Source organism: Arachis stenosperma, chromosome 3 (genome assembly GCF_014773155.1).
Source record: "Arachis stenosperma cultivar V10309 chromosome 3, arast.V10309.gnm1.PFL2, whole genome shotgun sequence".
In the NCBI taxonomy this organism is placed as follows: domain Eukaryota; kingdom Viridiplantae; phylum Streptophyta; class Magnoliopsida; order Fabales; family Fabaceae; genus Arachis; species Arachis stenosperma.
The window spans coordinates 154,251,231-154,273,040 of record NC_080379.1 but is presented as its reverse complement, the minus strand read 5'-3'; the positions used below and the strand labels follow the sequence as shown (position 1 = coordinate 154,273,040).

General features: G+C 31.0%; 1 protein-coding gene across 1 annotated transcript; it reads left to right on the top strand.

Annotated features, from left to right (window-relative positions):
* The first annotated feature begins 344 nt into the window (after window positions 1-344).
* LOC130970391 (NAD(P)H dehydrogenase (quinone) FQR1) lies at window positions 345-2,859 on the top strand. Its single transcript, XM_057896467.1, has 4 exons — window positions 345-486; window positions 1,660-1,753; window positions 1,864-2,126; window positions 2,353-2,859. Exons 1-4 carry the CDS (start codon window positions 461-463, stop codon window positions 2,582-2,584), a joined length of 615 nt encoding a protein of 204 aa, XP_057752450.1. The 5' UTR covers window positions 345-460; the 3' UTR covers window positions 2,585-2,859.
* Window positions 2,860-21,810: the final 18,951 nt, after the last annotated feature.

Genomic DNA, 21,810 nt, shown 5'->3' with positions numbered 1-21,810 from the left:
GTTTGTTTGGATGATTTTTAAAAATATTTTCGATTTATTTTTTAAATAAATTTTATAAAAAAATATAAATAATTTTATATTTAGATATTTTATAAAAAATATTTATCAATTATATTTAAATATATAATAATATAAAAATATTTTTTATTTATTTATTACGTAAAAATATTTTTTGTTTAAAAAAATTTTCTAAAAAAATATAAATTATAATTTTTTAAAAAAATACTTTTTATTTTTTTAATATCTTTTAAATTATTAAAAATTAAAAAAAATCACTAAAAAAACAATTATTAATTTAATAGTGTCCAAACACCCACCTAAGAAAGAAAAAGAGTATATATAATCAAAGGTGCCCTGTCAACGTTTTCATCTACCAATTACAAACACACACTCTCTTTTCGTTTCTTCGTCTAAGAGCTTCTTCTCCTCACTCTGCTCAAGCCACGAGCAACATCGATCAATGGCTCCTACTAAAGTTTACATTGTGTAAGCTCTTCTATTCTCCCCTCTCTCTTTTTCTTCTTCTATCTCATGCTGTTTTCATTGCCTCATCATTCTTTCTAACCTTTTTATTCGCCAAGTCCAATAATTTCTCACTTGTTAGCTTCCTCTGAATCTTGGGTTTCATCCAATTTCTCCTTTTTGACATATCAAGGCATCAATTTTATTTCTTTGATGAGAATCATCTCTCTGAAAACATGAGAAATTGAGGTGTTTGCTGTTTGTCTTGTTAGGCGTCGTTTTTTGCAATAGATTGAGAAATTGGACTATGTAGAATCAATTGAAGCCAAATTAGAGAATCATGTGAACTAGATGACCTATATTTCCCCTTTTTCTCATTTTGGGGAAACATGCAAGGTTGGATGTTAGCTAGAAAAAACTGAGGAACATGGTTTTGATTTTGAGGAATTTGCTATTGGGAAAAGTGGGGTTTTTTTTTAATTGGTGGGAGGGGTTGAAGGTCATTTTGCTGGATCTGCAAGGAAATTTAAAAAAAATGATGCTGAAGCCTCTTTACCTACCTTTTTTCACAATAAGGTTGTAAAGAAGAGCAATAAGCCTTTGAAAGAATAGTGCAAGCCCCACACACTTATAGAGTGTGGTCCTGTCAATTCATCATTATTGATGACTATTCCAGCTACATACACTTAAAGATGATTTATAAGGATTTTGGCTATTTGGTTATCATTGCCTTGAATTTCTAATGAAAACATTTAATTTTCTTTGAAAAATGTTTCTTTAGTCCCAACCAATTTCTGTTGTTAATGCAAATGATGGAGCCTTTGCTAAATGGGTTCCTACTGTGGAGATGAGTGTTTGTCAATGTCATTATGTCTTGTCTGTTATTAGCATGCTCGTGTTTTTTTCTTAGTGATAGCATAGTGCCACCATAACCCTCTGTTCATGCTTTAGTGGTTGGCATTAGTATAATCCTGAATAGGTAAAATCTCACTTTAGTTTGGGTTGACTTTGAGCTTGGGTATTATTGACTTAAATTTCAACATTAAAGGTACCTTTGATTTAGGGGATATATTTACAATACAAACCACGTAGGTGCAATATGCAATCTAATAGTGATTGGAAGTGAGTCATACTATATGTGTAGTATTATGATCTGGCACTGGCATGAATCTGATTAAAATTGTATGGCATGTTTAGTTACTATTCCATGTATGGCCATGTTGAGAAGTTAGCTGAAGAGATTAAAAAGGGTGCTGCTTCGGTGGAAGGAGTAGAAGCAAAACTCTGGCAGGTTTGTATTGAAAAATCTATCTTGTTATAAATCCTTTCTTTAGAACTCATTGTTCTAAGAATTTTTTGGGAATTTGCATGCTGCAGTTATAATATTGTTAACACATGCAGGTACCTGAAACACTACCTGAAGAGGTACTTGGGAAGATGGGAGCACCTCCAAAGAGTGATGTGCCGATTATTACACCCAATGAGCTACCTGAGGCTGATGGATTATTGCTTGGATTCCCAACGAGATTTGGACTCATGGCTGCTCAGTTTAAGGCATTCTTGGATGCAACTGGAGGCCTATGGCGTACACAGGCACTAGCAGGAAAGCCTGCCGGAATCTTTTACAGCACCGGTTCTCAAGGAGGCGGACAGGAGACCACCCCGTGAGTTTCCGAACCTGTCCAATTTTGCTTCCATTACTTGCCATTTTCCCCCATGAGTGTCTTTTTAATGCTGGTTATAGACATTTGTGAACTACATTGCCTTATCTTCCGCATACTTACACTTAAATTTTATCACACAGGTAGATGTGGGAGTCACGTATCAATCTAAAAATAAGTCTGATCAAACTTAATTATTAATTGTTTTTCCGATTGTGAAATTGTACAGATTGACATCCATTACTCAGCTCGTTCATCATGGGATGATCTTTGTGCCGATTGGATACACATTTGGTGCTGGGATGTTTGAGATGGAGAAGGTGAAGGGTGGCTCCCCATATGGTGCTGGTACCTTTGCCGGGGACGGCTCCAGACAGCCAACTGAGTTGGAATTGGCTCAGGCTTTCCATCAGGGGAAGTACTTTGCTGAGATTGCCAAGAAGCTAAAGGGATCTCAGTGACTTTCTATTCTCCATTCATCTCCCATTTGATATGTTTTATACTTAAGCAAAAGAGTGTTTGTGCATCGTTCCGTATCCAGAATTGTCATACATAGAATAAGTTGCTAGTGAAAAAGGAGAAAAAGCAGGGGAGAGAAATAATTGTTGCTTTATGTCTATTACAGTTGTTACCACTCTTCATATTGTATCCCTAAATATAGTGTTATTGTCATTGACAATTTGGCAATTGTTACTATTTTACATGATTTTATCACATGTTAGTTTTCATTGTTGAATGTTAGTATGGGATTGAGAGGCTCACAAAATATCTAGTCAATAATAAAATTCAATACATGATTTGTCATGTGAAATTTCATATTAAATAATTCATTTATGTGGAACAATACTAATCATTGAATTTGAACATATCCTATCTTTCCAATGCAACAAATTGATAGGGGATGAGTTGATGACCTTGATTATTCAACTAATTGCAAAATGATGACAACGAGTAGGACAGCCTAACTTTATTTTCGCAATTCTGTTATAAGGTATCATTTATTCATCAATTTAAAGGAAATAAAGGAGGAGTTGGAAGCATTGCATTTTCTCCCAACAAAGGCATAATGTAAAACAAGGACATGTCAATTCTTGTAATATATGACCTATTGAACGTCCAGTCCTTGTTACTTTTGGGTTGCTTGTGTTATTGACCTCTCATTTCAACCAAATTCACTAGAATGTCTCCCCATTTCTTATTGGTAATCCTGTTCTTATTTCCCAAGGAAGTTTGGCCATCAAATCAAGTTGTGTTATATATGTATATATATCGAGATGATTAGTTTTTGCATTTAACTAACATGTGTCCTACCAAAAAATACGTGTTAAAAGTTATTATTAGTGAATTTTTTTTTGGAAAATAAATGTACAAGACACTAGGTATTGTTGTGCTTTCATTTTTTTATTTTCAGTAATTTTTTTTAAATTTTAAAAGAAACGTGAAAATGATAAAATTCTATTTTTTTTTACTTCCACCTTTTGTTTCTTTTTACGAAATTTCAAACATAGAAAAATATTAAAAATTTTCTAATTAATAACTTTAACAACGTAGCTTTAACTAGAATCCTTGGATAAAATATGAAATTTAAATTAACTAAGTTCCCCATCAGATTAAATGCCAGAAGAGAGTTAATGGATTTAGTACAAGAAAGAAAGAAATGTGGCTCAAATATGATTTTAAATAAAAACAAGAGTTTCCGTGCATACATCATGTCGTAAGTCGTAACCCCACAGGTAATGTCTCTTAGCTGTTGTTCTTGTCTCTCTATCTATGCATTATGCAATGAGCGATGATGTATCGCCTCCAACGCAATCGTTATTTTTCCAATCCATCATTTCATTGTTGGTTATGTAAATAACTTGGCGTAAGCTTGGATACTACGGTTGATCTTTCAATGATATGCCATTCTACCTCTTTCTTTCTTTGATTAATTTTAATTTTCTTCTGATTGTTGTAAAATAAACAAGGAAGATGTAATAAAATAGAAAAATACTACTAATTGCTCTATATTATGGCAATAGCGAATTGCTCTATATTATGGCAGTTTCTTTATGGGAGTGGATCCTCTCCAGTGGAAAAAAAACTGGATGGTGTCCAATGGAGGATCTCACCTTTCATTGTTCTCTCTCTCCTATTTAATTTTGGTCCCACTTATAGAATTAAAGGTGAGAGATCACACTTTATTCTCTCAAGTGTTAGAAAAAATGGAGAGGATCCATTTCCGTTTCTTTATAGATACTAGAAATGGATGATGTAATAGTGGTACACACTGGAAGTTGCCATAGCAAGAACTGTTTTATATAGTATATATATCTAGCAATAATTGTTTATATAGGGTGTATAAATTTTCAAAGTGAACCCACTAGAACTTGATTTCATTAAAACACTTATATTCTCTAGCTAATTAAAATGGCACAAGGTAACAATAGTTTCTTTTGATGATGATTAGAAATTTGAATTTTAACACCTATATATAAGTTTACCAATACAATGATAAATAAATACTTCAGGTTTATTCCAATGCACCGGATGAGAATGAACCATTGGCTTTGGACATGGGAAGAATGGTGAAGGGTCAGGTATGGATTAATAGAGAGAGCATAGGAAGATACTGAATAGCTTATGGAAATGGTGGGTGCAATTCTTATAGATATCTTGAGTTGATTCTATTTTGCTGTAAAGTGCCAACTCATAGGAAGCAAAAGGTGTTTTATTATTATTATTATTATTTTATCTCCAATACTCTTTAACCTTTGATATTCTTAGATTATTCTTTTTATTTATTTAGTAAGTTTTTTGTTTTTGTTAAGCATTATTTTTCTGCTTGAGAAGGTACAAAACAATGAAGCAGTATCTTTTATAGGAAGCAAAAGGTTTTATTATTATTATTATTTTATCTCCAATACTCTTTAACCTTTGATATTCTTAGATTATTCTTTTTATTTATTTAGTAAGTTTTTTGTTTTTGTTAAGCATTATTTTTCTGCTTGAGAAGGTACAAAACAATGAAGCAGTATCTTTTATGTTGATCTTAACACCCTTTTTTATTAGTGTGCTATTAGCTTTCATAAGTATCTAGATTTTGTTGTTGTATTACGTTATTTGTCTATATCAATAAAGAGTAATTGAAGAATAATTATGTTAATTATTTTTTTTTTCTTTCACTATTTTTTTTCTTTGATTTGTCACACTGGCTTTTGTAAATTTGATTTTTGTTAAAACTGAGAACAGTTGTATTAGTTTTCATTCTTAGGTGGATGAAGATGTTGTTGCATTGTGTTGTTTGTTTGACAATAAATTATGAGTAATTAATGAATTATGGTTTTCTTTGGAACTGCAATATTTTTCCAAGACTGAGAAGTATGTTACTTTGTTTATTTTAGGTGGTGATTTGGAGAGTTGACCGGAGGAACGGACTGCAATAGCAAATTCATGCCAAATTGACTGCATTCGCAAAAAAGGTCAAAAATTTAGAAGGTTTTATTTATTGTTGATATTTGTCTTTTTAACTGTTATCAATGCTTAAAATATGTATCGAGATAATAATATTTGGAGCATAAGTGCTCAAATTCAATTTGAAACTTATGTGACGTTAAAAAAATATTTGTATTTGTTGTTTGAAAAGATGTGAAATTTGGAGCAAATGGTGATGGAACTCGAAAAATGAAATAAAAATGGTGATGGAATTCGAAAAATTGAAATAAAAATGAAATAATGTGTGAGTATGATATTCTCATCCTTCTCTATTGTTGATTTTTGGCCAATGCTTGATTTAGATTTGTTTTTAGATTACGCTCTCTCTTTTTTTCTTATTTATTTGTTTTATTTTCACTATCAAAATTATCTCAGATAAAAAGGCAAACTATCTTGTGCAAGTTTCTGCAATTGAAAAGTTTCACTATTATAAATTGAGTTCTTTTATTTTCACTCTTACCTTTTTATGTCAGTTCAGTACATCATCTAAAGCTATGTTCAAAAATGTTAATTTATTAGCTATTATTTCTCTCTCTTTTTTCGTGTATATATATATATATATATATATATATATATATATATATATATATATGCTTTGTATTAGTTTCAATTGATTCATTTCTTTTTCTAATATTTTCTTCATCTTTGTAAATTGTTTAAAAGGCCTATGCATTCGGTGCTTATTATTTGGAAAAGTTTTCTTTGTTTGAATTTGATAGATTTCAGATAATTCTATTCAGGAATATTATTCGAAAACTTCTTACCTATTGAATGTCCTACATACATTAATGTTGTTAAAGGACAATACATGGAAGAAATTGAATAATAACGAGAATTAGAAACTATGCATGATATGAAGTATATAAGAGGGCATATAAAGAAAAAAGTGGTGCAAAATGCTGAAATAGGATTGTTTTGCTTTGATGACTGTAATCATTTGATCTTTCTTTCAATTAAGTATTTTGTTTGGAAATAAAGAATTTAAAAGGATGAAAATTCCATAAAAAATGCAATTAACAAATTTGACCATTTCATTTCGTATGTAAAATATTTGAAGAAGTTTGATACGATCTTAAATAAATCTCATCCCTCAATTATGTGCACTTGAATTCTCTGTAATCCGCTGAACTAAATGAATGAGTTTTAAGTAATTCACTATACTAGATACTTATTTGAAACATTGGACGGATATCGTATATAAGAGATATTGTATGATGAAACATACATTGTTTAAAAGATTAGTCCAACAATTTTATATTAGGCATATAGTAATGTAATCATTATGGTAAAAATTTATGTGCAAACTGCGAGAGATTCCATAGCATAGTTATTAAGCATTGATTATGTGATTACAATAAAAATTATTTGTATTAAGTATTTTATATTTTTTTGATGCATAACAGTAATATAGTGTTATGAATTTTATTTAAATACACATACATAATAGCTTTTTTACATATAAAATAGTAATAAAATATTTTATTCTATAAAATGAGTATCCTATAAAATGAGTTTTTATACACTAGTTACCATAAAGATAATATATTATTGTATTAGTAGTATACAAAGAGAGAATATTTGTTTGTATTATTGTTGTAACTGTGTGTTATTCAATGAGGTTTAACCTTTATTTATATATGCAATGAGGCTCATTTTTTCACTATCATTAAATGTAAGAACTTTGGTAATCCATTTCATTCTTATCGCAACACTCTCCCTTTTATGACCATTTAGGATTATGCCTCGTTAAACCTTACTAAAGAAAATCCAATGGAAAAAACTTTAGTGAAGGAAAAAGAGTACAAAATCCTTTGTGATGGGAACTGCCTCATTAAAAACCTTGTCAAGAAAAACCCAATAGAAAAAAATCTGACTAAGGAAAAAAGAGTACAGTCTCTCCCTCTTGTCGACATCATTTAACGTCTCGAAATTGGCGCATCCCAATCTCATGTACCAATCTTTCAAAGGAGGATTTTGGGAGTGACTTTGTGAATAAATCTGCCAGATTGTCACTTGAGCGGATCTATTGGATATCAATTGTCTCTTGATTTTGAATATCATGAGTGAAGAAGAATTTGAGAAAAATATGCTTTGTTCTATCACCTTTGATATATCCGTCTTTAAGTTGAGCAATACATGCTATATTATCTTCAAACTGGACAGTTTGAGCTATCTTCTGATCAATCAATCCACGTGATGATAGAATATATTGGATCAAACTCCTCATCCAAAAATACTCTCGACTAGCTTCATATATCGCTAGTATTTCAGCATGATTAGAGGATGTTGCTGCAATAGTTTGTTTTGTGGACCTCCATGATATAGCTGTACTGGTATCTTGTTTGAGATCTCCCTTTATGTGGATCAGACAAGTATCCAGCATCTGCATAGCCAACTAATTGTGACTTGGATTCATATGGATAAAACAATCCCATATCAATCGTTCCATGAAGATATCGAAAGATTCGTTTGATTCCACTCCAATGTCTTCTGGTTGGAGAGGAACTCTACCTTGCTAGTAAGTTCACAGCAAATGATATATCGGGTCGTGTGTTATTAGCAAGATACATTAGCGCTCCAATGGCACTAAGATATGGTAGTTTAGGACCAAGGATATTTTCATTCTCTTCTTAAGGGCGGAATTGATCATTTTTCACATCCAAAGATCTTAAAATCATTGGGGTACTTAATGGATGTGACTTATCCATATAAAATATCTTCAAGATCTTTTCTATGTATGTTGTTTGATGAATAAAGATCCCATTTTTTGTATGCTCGAACTGCAGGCCAAGACAAAATTTAGTCTTTCCAAGATCTTTCATCTCAAACTCTTCTTTTAGAGTTTTAACAATTGTTGGAATCTCTTCAGGAGTCCCAATGATATTTGAATCATCAACCTACACAGCAATAATAATGAATTCAGATACAGATTTCTTTATGAAATCACATGGGCAGATATCATCATTCTTGAATCCATTTTTGGCCAGATACATAGTAAGACGATTATACCACATTCGTCCAGATTGCTTTAAACCGTATAAAGATCTTTGCAATTTGAATGAGTATAACCCCTGTGAATATTCATTGGATGGTTTAGATATCTTTAGTCCTTCAGGTACTTTCATATAGATATCACGATCTAATGAGCCGTATAAATAGGTTGTTACCACATCCATTAAATGCATATGCAGATTATGATATGCAGATAAACTGACCAAATAATGCAATGTTATTGCATCCACTACAGGGGAATACATTTCTTCATAATCTATACCGGGCCTTTGTGAAAAACCTTGAGCTACAAGTCGAGCTTTGTAACGCACAACTTCATTTTTCTCATTTCATTTTCTCACAAATACCCATCGATATCCAACAAGTTTTACATCTTCTGGTGTACGGACTACAGGTCCAAAGACTTCATATTTTGCAAGTGAGTTTAACTCAACCTTCATGGCTTCTTCCCATTTTGGCCAGTCATTTCTTTGTCGACATTCTTCAACTGATCATGGCTCAAGATCCTTACTTTCATGCATGATATTTAATGCCACATTATACGCAAATATTTTATTGACAATTGTCTTATTTCGGTCCCATTTCTCTCTTGTAAAGACATAATATATCGAGATCTCGTCATTTTCACAATTTTCAGGTACCTGAACGTCTTCTGGTGTTAAAACCATATCAGAATTTTGGACAACTGCAGGTGTCTTTACTATATCTTTTTCAACACGAATAGTATTTACCTCTTGTCTTTGGAACCGACAGACCTGTCACGCTTCTGGCGTGTATTTACCTCGGTGGCAATTTTTTCAATTGGGACATCAATTCGAATTGGGGCATTTTTTGCTGGTATATAAGACTTGGTTATCCTCTTTGTATTGAAAAATGCATCAGGCAATTCATTTGCTATTCTTTGCAAATGTATAATCTTTTGAACTTCTAGTTCACATTGCCCTGATCGAGGATCTAAATTCATCAACAATGATGCATTCCAATTAAGTTCTTTTTCAGGAAGTTTATTCTCTCCCCCTAATGTTGAAAATTTTGATTTATCAAAATGACAATCCACAAATCGGGCTTTAAATACATCCCCAGTTTGTATCTCAAGATACCTTACTATAGAGGGAGAATCATATCCAACATATATTCCCAATTTTCTTTGGGGTCCCATTTTGGTGCGATTAGGTGGTGCAATGGGAACATATATCGCACATCCGAATATTCTTAAATGGGAAACATTTGGCTACTGGCCAAATGCTAATTGCATAGGAGAGAACTTATGGTAACTTGTTGGCCTCAAACGAATAAGTGTTGCAGCATGTAAAATAGCATGCCCCCAAACCGAGGTTGGGAGATTTGTTCTCATAAGCGAGGGTCTAGCAATTAATTGGAGGTGTTTAATAAGTGATTCTGCTAACCCATTTTATGTGTGAACATGAGCTACTGGATGTTCAACACTTATTCCATTAGCCATACAATAAGTATCAAATGCTTGGGATGTAAATTCACCAGCATTATCAAGACGAATTGCTTTGATTGGATTTTCTAGAAATTGTGCTTTTAATCGAATAATTTGAGCCAGTAATCTCACAAACGCCAGGTTGCGAGAAGACAATAAGTACACATGTGACCATCTCGAAGATGCGTCTATCAGGACCATAAAATATCTAAGAGATCCACATATATCACCTTGAATCCTTTCTAGGAATTCAGGGGACTCAAATCCAATCTTTACTGGTGATGGCCTTAAAATTAACTTCCCTTGAGAACATGCAGCACAATAAAATTCACTAGATTTAAGAATCTTCTGGTTCTTTAGTGAATGTCCATGGGAGTTTTCAATAATTTTCCACATCATAGTTGTTCTCGGATGACTCAATCGGTCGTGCCAAGTTATGAATTCATTTGGGCTAGTAAACTTCTGGTTTACAATAGCTTGTGATTCAATCGCACTAATCTTAGTATAATATAACTCAGATGAAAGTGAGGGTAACTTTTCTAATATAACCTTTTTATTTGAATCATGAGTTGTGATACATAAGTACTCATGACCTCCCTCATTCATAGTCTAAATATGATATCGATTTGGGCGAATATCTTTGAAACTCAATAAGTTCCTTAGAGACTTGGTAGATAATAGTGTATTATTTATTATGAATTTTGTTCCTCCATGAAACAAAATTATAACTCTTCCAGAGCCTTCTATCACATTGCTTGAGCCAATAATAGTATTAACATATTCTTCTTTTGGCACAAGATGGGTAAAATATATATTACTTTTGAGAATGGTGTGCGAACTTGCACTATCTGCAAGGCAAATATCTTTAATATATGTCCTTGCCATTTGGTGCGTATTTTACAACCACACTACTAACCGGCAAGTGCACTGGGTCGTACCAAGTAATACCTTACGTGAGTAAGGGTCGATCCCACGAGGATTGATGGATTAAGCAACAATAGTATTTGATAGGCTTAGTTAGGCAAGCAGAAAAGGGTTTTGAGATATTTAAAAGGTTTAAATTCGAACTCAAAATATAAAAAGGATAGACAAATAAATAAGTTGGGAATAAAATATGGAGAAAACTGTTAAGGCTTAAGAGTTATCTATTTTTCCGGATTAACTTTTCTTACTAACTATTTTAATTATGTAGGATTTAATTTATGGCAAACTATATGTGACTAGACCCTAATTCCTTAGATCTTTTTAGTCTCCTCTAAAATTTATTAACTGCCAATTCCTTGGTCAATTAATTCCAATTAGAAGCTACATGATCAAATTCTAGTTTACATGCCACAAAAACTCTAATTTACCCAAAAATAAAAGGATTATATGTCACGTATCCCGTTAAATCCAGATAATTTAAATTTAGGAGAATATGTTTTCAAGCTGTTGTTCAAGTAAAGAGCTTTTCCAAGTTTTACAAGAACTCAAATAGAAAGAGGGTCATACTTCCGTTCCACCCAAATTCATAAAATAAAGGATGAAAACAATTCTTAAATTATAAATCCACACATGAATTAAAATAGAAAAAGCAATAAAATCAATCCATACAAATAGACAGAGCTCCTAACCTTAACAATGGAGGATTAGTTGCTCATGGAATGTGAGATGTAAATTTGTATAGAATTTCCTAATGGAATCCCCCTAATGTCCCCTAATGGAATAGAAGTCTCCCTATTTTATAACTAATCCTAATTAATTTAAAATCTAATATCTAAAATTAAGATAATATCTTTTCCTAAAGATAATATTTAAAATCAAATTTGAATTTAAATCAGAATTAACTAACTACTCCGCGTCTTGTAGCGTGGGGACCACTTGGCTTCACTGGATCTGCGCCTAACTTAGGTGCTAAAATGGGGCCCAGAATTCACCCCTCAACTTTTTCTGCATTTTCTGCACGTGGCGCATGTCACGTGTACGCCTCAGTCACGCGTACTCGTCGATGGTTTTTTTTCGCGAGTCACGCGGACGCGTCAGTCAGCAAATCTTCAATTCACGCGTGCGCGTCAGGCACGCGCACGCGTCACCATGGAAAGCTCCAAATCACGTGTACGCGTCAGTCACGCATACGCGTCGCTCCTCGCTGCTATCTCCTTTAAATCTTAAGTTGCAGAAACTCCATCAAATCCAGTCGAATGCTACCTAAAATAAATAAAATTGCACAAAACTCAAAATAGCATCCATAGTGGCTAAAATATAATTAATTCTTTATTAAACTCAACAAATTAGATGCAAATTCACTAGGAAAAGATAGAAAAGATGCTCACGCATCACCATTCTCTTCAAAGACAAATAATAATAATAAAATGAGTAGTATGCACTGTTAAATTAAATACTTGATCTGAATTATTTTTCTAAAAAATACTGTACATAAAAATAATGTCATACACTAAAATTTTATTTAAAACTCGACACATTTAACATTTCAAAATTTGTAAACATTAATATTTCATTATTTATATACATTATATTTGAAACTTAAACACATAAAGAATAAAACTTAACAATAAGTTCTTTACATTATTTATTTACATGGATACTTAACAATTCCACATATTAAACTATTCCATCATTGATCAAATGACCAATATTTCCTTTAGGATCCTCAAAAAAATCAGATACATCATAATGAGTGGTAAAATTTTTAACATCATTTGAAACAAAATTCGTTTCCTTTCCTTTGTCATCCTTTTTCAAAGATACTTGATAAAGATCGACTAAGTGCCTTGGTGTACGACAGGTATGCGACCAATGACCCTTTCCACCACAACAGAAACACATATCCTCTGTTGATTTATTTTGCCCAATATTTCTTTCTTTATCCCACTTCTGGTGAGATCCTCTCTTTTGAACAATTCATTTTCCTTCCATAATTTTTTCTGTTGTCAAAACCTTACCATTTACCTTTTTTGGGGTAATGATTTGCCGCATTTACTTTAGAAAATGGAGCGGCGCGAGCTGGGGCGCTTCGTGATTCTGTAAGAGCAGCTCATTGTTGCATTTAACAACAAGAAGGCAAGAAATTAGCTCAGAATATTTTTTAAATCTCTTTTCTTGATACTGCTGCTTCAATAGCACATTTAAGGCATGGAAAGTCGAGAAAGTTTTTTCTAACATATCATTATTAGATATCTTTTCCCCACATAATTTCATTCGTGAGGTGATTTGAAACATTGCCGAATTATATTCGTTTATGGATTTAAAATCCTGTAGACGCAAGTGCGTCCATTCATATCGGGATTGAGGAAGTATCACCGTCTTTTGATGATTATACCTTTTTTTAAGGTCTTTCCAAAGATTTGCAAAATCTTTTAATGTGAGATATTCATTTTTCAATCCCTCGACAAAATGACAACGAAGAAAAATCATGGCTTTGGCTTTATCCTTTTGGGATGCATTATTTTCAGCCTTAATATTATCTCCAAGATCCATTGAATCAAGATGGATTTCAGCATCTAATATCCATGATAAATAATTGTTTCCAGATATATCAAGAGCATTGAATTCAAGATGAGAGAGTTTCGACATAATAAAAATTTGTTATCCGAGTCTTCCTAAAAATTTGATCAGAATCTCGTGCTAATAACGTGTTGTAAAATAAATAAAAAAGAGGTAATAAAATAGAAAAACACTACTATCAGTATTTATCAATACTATTATATTACTATAAAGATAATATATTATTATATTAATAATATACAAAGAGAGAATATTTGTTTGTATTATTATTGTATTAAGGAGGCTTCTTTTTTCACTATCATTAAATATAAGAACTTTAATAACATAGCATTTCAATATGAAAAAGATGAATTATCTATAGTTATCCATTTCATCCTTATCACAATATTAATCAATGAATAATACTCAGTATTTTAGAAGGAGCACGTGTTGCTCTATTCTAATAATGTCGTTATCAAAACCAATCTTGGTATTCATAAATCATATACAGGCTTTTATAACAAAAAAAAAAAATTTGGTAAATCTTTTTCAATCATTCGTATTGTGTTTGATAAATTAAAAAATTTATTTATTTGTATTTGTAATTTTTAAAAATTTATTTAAAAATAAAAATTTAATATAATTTTGTACATTAATTAATATTTAAATTTAATTTTTATATTAATATTTATTATAATATTTTTAAATTTTAAAAATTATTTTATTAAACATACTTATTGTTATTTGTATTTATTAAAAATTGTTTTTAATTTAATTTACTAAACATAGATGCTATAATTTTTAAAAAGAGTATTTATCTATTTTGCTTTTTAAAAAATTTTGGACTAGACACTTTAGTCTCAACTAAAATTAATTACTCAATTGATCCTTAACAATTAACTTCGCTAGTCATTTGGATTCTTGACTCTGTCAACTCTAATGGAGAACAAAATGGCCCCTAACAACTCTAACGGAGGATAAAATAGTCATTGCTTCTTCTGTACAGAAACGACGTCATTCTCCCCCAATTTCTATCGTATCTTACATAACCCTAACATTCATACGCTCTCTCTTCACTTTCACAGTCTTCTTTTTCATCTTCTTCTTCCTCCTGTTTAACTCCAAAATCAAGCCATAGTGTAACTGCCACGTATGTCACACCTATCTCAACATGTCATGAACCACACACTTTCTAAATCTCTGTGACTGATATACCCACTTCCTCCACACTTCACCCACCAAAAACATCCACCTCCAACCTTGACAACGTCCACTACATTCTCAAGATCAAGTTCCATAACTACCCCAAGAGCACGCTTTTCTCCACTCCCGACAAGCAATATAGATTGTTGGACATTAGAACATCATGAGAAAATTCTCCTTCGACATCATATGCAAATTCCAATTTGAAATGGACCCCGAGTGCTTCATTTCTTCTCTACTAAAGACCAAACTGGCAGATAGCTTCGACCTCGCTTCCAAACTATCAATATAGCGAACAATGTCGTCGTCACCTCTCATATGGAAACTGAAGCGATTACTGAATATCGGTTCGGAGAAGAAGTCGAAGAAAGCGATCGGAGTGGTGGACAATGTAGCCATGGAGATGATACGGGAGAGGAGGAGGGAGATGGCGACGACAACGACAGGTCTTAACAAATCAACCTTAGTGTCTAGATTTATGGGATCCATCGAAGATGACAAGTACTTGAGAGACATAGACATTAGTTTCCTGAGTATGAATTGGTTGAGAACAAGTTGAAATTTTTTTTTGTTGTGAACATTGAAGTTGCAAAGCAATGTGTAGCTTGAAGTTACAATGTTAGACTATTAGGGTTATGCGAGATAGGATGAAAATTTGGAGAGAATAATGTCGTTTCCAAATAGAGGGAGTCAAAGATCATTTTGTTTCCTGTTAGAGTTATCAGGCAATATTTTGTCTTCTATTAAAGTTGATGGTGCAAAAGACCTAAGTGATTGACAAAATTAATTGTTAAGGATCAATCGAGTATTTAATTTTAGTTGGGAACTAAAGTATCTGATTCGAAATTCTTTGGGGACTAAAATAGATAAACTCTTTTAAAAAACTATCTTTTGAAAGTCAATTTTTATAAACTACTTAAAAAAAATTATCAAACTAAGCTATAATTTATTATTTCACAATTTTTTATAGAATAAATTACCATTTGTACCCATAAAAGATATAGACGCTGACAAATGTACCCATATATGAATAAAACGATAATTGTAACCACGGAAGATGGCTTACGTGTGCCAAAAGTACCATAACAGACCAATTGGCGTAACCAAAGTCCGAGTACTCTTGACACACGAAGGTCATCTTTCGTGGTTATAATTGTCGTTTTATTTTTATATTGGTATATTGTCAGCGTCTGTATTTTTCATGGATACAAATAATAATTATTCTTTTTTATAAAAAATCAGTCAATGGTTTTTTTAGGTATTAACCATCGGTCAGTGGTTATAAAACAAGGCCTTTGTACTAAAAATATGGCCCCAATTTTAAAAAACAAGGCCTTACTTTATTTTTTAATCTTTACTTGTTAAAATCCAATGGGCCTTCAAGGTGAGGAGTTCCACCTCAGGAAGGCCGTGGCAAAGGCTAAGCGAGAAAAAATTTTTCTTGTTTCTTTAAAAAAATTGGGCCTTGAACTTGTTCATTTAGAGTTTTTGTTTGGAACTAGTTTTTGTTATAAAAAATTAAAGCGTCCTCCTCGCTTTTACCGAGAGTTCAATTCATCTAATCGCGCGGATGTGACCTTTAATCAAGAATTCAAAATTTCAAATATCTCTTTGGACATAAAAAGTATTCTGTGGTCACCACCCGTTTATTCTTAAGTGGATGATCTGTGACGAAGAGATTAATCATTGTATTCGGTGGTGGATATCTTGGCAAATACTTTTTTTTCTCCTTTTTTTACTCTCTGGTTTGACACAAAATGCTGAGCAAAGTTTGTTTTCAACCCCATCTTTGGTTTGGCTACAACTTATATCAATATTGGACATTATTCTTCCTTATTAATTATTATAATAACTTTGGGAATAATCAAATGTCAACTAGCATTATATTATAGGGGCACTCTACTATAAAGATTGAAGTGGTATAGAGAGAGAAAATAAATTCCTTTTATAGTTATTTTTGATTATTTTATTGTTATTCAAAGTGTGGACCCTATCTTTTTCAATCTCTCTTTCATCCTATAAAAAGAAAGATCTGTAAACTTACATCTTTACCATATAATTCACCTATATTATATGGTTAAGTCAGTATCTGAACGTCTTTCACCCCAAACCAAAAATCCTTTTTGTCTGCTCTCAAAACGAGAACATTTCATTCATATCTAACACGCATGCAGAGCTTGACAATACTAAGAGGGTATATATGTTTGGATGGAACACAATCAAGGATATGACACATGTCTATACTCGCCTCTAATTTGTTGGACAATGCTTTTCTCTTACTAGTCTAAATTTTCTTCCATCCCATTCAAATATTGTTTCAAAGATCATTTTGTGTAAAGGTAAAGAAGACAAAAGGTTTAAAAGTATACAATTGATTAAGATTTACATTCTAAACCAAGGATGGAACTAGGCTGAAATTAAGAGAGGTGCCACAAATTAATTTTACAATAAAAATTTTAAGATAATTAAACTAAAATTTACATATAAATTATAACAAAAAAAAATTTAAAAGTTTGGGGACCATTGTCCCGTCTTCTCTAAGGAGTTCCGTCTTTATTCTAAATTCGTTTTATTTTTAAAATTAAAAATCATAAACACACTTTAGATTTCAAAAAAAAAAAAAATCAAGAATAGTAGATATGTTTGAAATACAAAAAATAATAAGAGAAAGTCTAACGGACCAACATTTTTATTAAAATTTAACCAGCATTTAATCAGTAAAAAAATGAACAATTTCATACTATTAGTTGCAATTTTATACCATTAAAAATATTAATAATAATTAATTGATGGCTACAAATTACAAAACCTACTAATTTCTTAACACTCTTCAAATAATAAAGTATTATTTTTGCTTTCAATATTTAAATTTAATTTTAATGTTATTTATAATATTTTAAATATCCTATTTAAATTTCTAATATTTTAAAATTGTTATAATATTATTCTATCATCAATTTTGTAAACAATTCTATAATAGAGATGCACGCGTAGATGTTATAATCTACTGTGAACATGTGGTAAACTGACCTCATATTATTATTGTTAGTAAAAAAATAGAAAATTAAACAAATACAAAAATTAACACTAGAAATATATAAAATATTAATTAAATTTTGTTCTCTCATATATGCTAGTATTATTTTTTATCTTTTTACTAACCGCAATATGAAATCATTTTTCCATAATGGATTATAATGTGTGTGTGTGTATATATATATATATATATAATATATATATTATATCCGTTAAAAATTATTAACAAAGTTGATGATAAGATAATATTATAATCATTTTAAAATATTAGAAATTTAAATAGAATATTTAAAGCATTAAGAAAAATTTTAAAGTTTGGCTTAAAATATTAGTGACAAAAATAATATTTATTCTTAAAATAATTTGAATTAAATTAAAAAATTGAACTGATTTTGAATTAATTATTATATTTAAATGAGTTTAATTAACATGTGTTCTAAAGATACATGATAAAATTATTATTAATAGAATATTTTAAATGTTTTTATTTAATAAATGACAAACAAATTCATTAAAAACTTAAACTTTGTAAATTTTCAAAAACAAAACATCTTAATTTATTATCTTAACATGTGCTTTAAAAAGGTACAAGTTAGATAAATTCTATTTAAATGATACTACTCGGCCTTCCCACCAGCTATGAAAGAATCTAATATTTAATATTTTGATTAATTAGCTAGATCAATGTTAATTGTTAACTCTAAGGAGCCATATGAATGTGTGAATGAATGGTGCAAGATTGGATTCAAAGGTACCAAAAAAGAAGGAACCCTTTTGAAGCAGGAACAAATCTTGTGTCATAAGATATAGAAATAGATTGTCATTGATTGATTAGCCAAAACAAGGAAAAAGAGAAAATTTTGTAACAAAGTAAGATGTGTGAGGAGTCATAATACATACTCTCATACTTTAATAATACCACAATGATGCCTCATATTCTTTTTGGTTCCCCCGCTTTATGAAATTCCTTTAGGTACCTTCTTTTATATGTATTAAGTAATCAACCATAACTTTATATAGAAAAAACAAGATTTCATATCCATGGAGTACTCCAGATCGAGAGAATGGTAACAGATATGCTCTAAGGTAATTGTTATTTAGTTTAATAATTATCATTCGATCTCAATTGGGAAAAAAAATCATTAATAAAATTAAAGTGACAAGAGGGGTGCCAACAGATACCTATCGTCAATTGGATTTTTTATTACTAAAGTTGTACTTTTTTCATGATTTGTCACTTCCTATAAAAAGAATTCTTCAGCTTTAAGCTTAATTCTGTTTTGTTTAATTGATTATCAGCCGTAGAATCGGTCCACCGTTATTATGTGCAAGTCTCTTGTAGAACTTTACCAACTCCATTGATAGATACATATTCAAATTGAATTATATTTGAATTTTAATTATCAATAAATTAAGTAGTAATTTATATATTTTTATTTTATTTGAAAGATTTAATAATAATAATAATAATAATAATAATAATAATAATAATAATAATGATGATAATGAAATAGTAGTGTTAAACTAAACAAATTGACCTAACGTTAAACATTTATTAATTTTATAAGTTAATCATTTTGTTTACTTTTTCATATAGCACATATACGCTCATTCAAAAGAAGAAAGTTTAGAATATTGGATTGCATCATGTTCTTAATAAGTTTAGAGACAAAAATGGACATAATTTAGAGATATAGCGCAGTTATTTTTCTTGCTAGTATATACAACAGTAGTGAACAAAATCTTAATAAGACTATAGAGTGAATATATCAATGGAAGTTCTTTTCGAAAGTCTAATAAAGTGTACATGGCTTGTAATTTGGGAGAACTTTAGTCCCAACAAAAAATTCCCAAAACAAAAAAATGTTTTAAGTTTTCTAATTTGAATTATAAGTTGAAGAATAAATAGTTAAATTAATCTCTGGAAGATTATTCGTTTTATAAATTAGTTGTCAGAATTTATTTTTTTAATTAAAGTCATTCTCTTTAAAGATTTTAAGTTAGTCATGCTAGTTTTTTCTTCATTTCTATTACTAACCGTATTATAATTTATTATGTGGTACATTAAGTAACACTATAATACATCTAGTAGTCTTAATTGATAGCTAACATAATAAGTGTATGAAATTAAATTAAATTAATTCTAAATTAAAGAATTTCAATACTTCAAGATTTTTCAATTAAATTTTGATTTAATTTAATTTCATAATTTTATCGTGTTAATAAACAATTAAGACTTCTAAATGTAAAGTGTAGTGTCACTTAACGTGCCATATCAAAAAAATTTTGATATTGTATGTCAACAAAAAAAATAATAAAAAGACCAACGTAATTAATTTAAAATATTTAAAAGACGAATTTAATTAAAAAATTTAAAAATTAATTTAAAGAGTGAATAATATTTTAAATATGAATTTGATCATTTACTCATAAATTAAAAGACAGTTTTTTCTTTTTGCACTGATTTCATTTTGACATTTAGCTAATCTGGATATAGTAAAATCTTAGTTTTTATGTTATAGGAGCTTAGATCGAGGATGAGAATCAGAACCTTATTGCTGCATTTATTGCTTATTTCTATAAAAGTTAAGGGTTTAATTATCAGTTACTGAAAAAAATATATACTCATGCACACTTGAGAATAACTGAAAGGCATGCTCTGTCTTAGCTTGCTTGCATATGATAAAGTGATATTATTCTATTTTTGACACACATTTAAAGGGGCAATTGAAAACTAAGTGGAGTTGTTTTTTTCAGATCGGATAATTGGTTTTGAGAATACATGCATGGATCCAATACCTGCCTTTTACTGAGTTACAGTTAAATAATATTACCTCCTAATGATATATGAGCTTTTTATCAGACATACAAAAATGACCTCTTTTTCTCATATATTTTTCTCTCAATACATAATATATGGTGAATAATGGTCTTTTGTTTGTTTGAGTTTCACAAAGAAAATCTTACAAATGACATACCCTTACTAAATTTGTAAATACAATATGTTCAACAAGTAAACTTTAGGGGGAAAGAATGATAGGAATAAAACACAATTCCCTACTTGCAAGAATCAGAGGAGCAACAATATTCACTCACAACAAATATTAACACCAGCACAATAATACCCAATAGCAGCGGAAAAATCATATAAACCAAAAATTATAAGCAAGCTAACACACCAAGATTTTTAACGTGGAAAACCTCCTCAATGAGAGAAGTAAAAACCACGAGTCACCAAGACCAGGATATAGCTTCAGTATGATGAAAAATAGGGTACAAGAGAGTCACAAATTACTGCACAAAACGTGCATACAACAAGCCAAACAACCCAAGCTTCAAAGCTTTCAAAACAAGAACAAGAAGATGAAAATACCACAAAAACAGAGCTACTGTGCGTGGCCAATATCTCCAGCTACAGATGTCGAATTGAAGATCCGAACGGTGAAATCAAAGAACCAGATATGTAGAACACACTGTCCAAATTTGAGCTCGATCCAACGGTTAACGAATCTGCAGTGACCAATTTACAGAGACAGCTTTGTGTATGTGCGAAAATGACTTTCTCTCCTCTTTTCTTTCTAGTGTTTGGTGTTCTCCTTGCAAATGACCTCTCTCTCTCTCAACCCTAACTCACCTCAGCCACTTCAACTAATCATGGGCTTGGATACTAGCATTTGGGCTTTTTCTCCACATAGGAAGGGAGCCCAAAAACCCAACAAATCTCCCCCTCACGACTATGTGGAGGTAACCGCCAATCCGGCGATTAAGCAACAAACTTCAAACTTCCATCTTGGTAATGCCTTGGTCATCATATCAGAACTATTCTCATCAGTATGAACCTTTTCAAGTTCCAACAACTCAGCATCCAAAACATCACGTATCCAATGATACCTCACATCAATATGTTTGGACCGAGAATGAAAAGTAGAATTTTTACCAAGATGTATAGCACTTTGACTATCACAAAACAACACATACCTCTCTTGAGTAGACCCGAGTTCCTTCAAGAATTTCTTCATCCAAAGCATCTCC

What these genes read in the sequence shown, in the direction of transcription:
- LOC130970391 (XM_057896467.1), top strand. Translation starts at nt 461, where the DNA reads ATGGCTCCTACTAAAGTTTACATTGT. An exon ending in CCTACTAAAGTTTACATTGT is followed by an intron (nt 487 to 1,659) that starts GTAAGCTCTTCT and finishes TGGCATGTTTAG; the next exon opens with TTACTATTCCATGTATGGCC. An exon ending in TAGAAGCAAAACTCTGGCAG is followed by an intron (nt 1,754 to 1,863) that starts GTTTGTATTGAA and finishes TAACACATGCAG; the next exon opens with GTACCTGAAACACTACCTGA.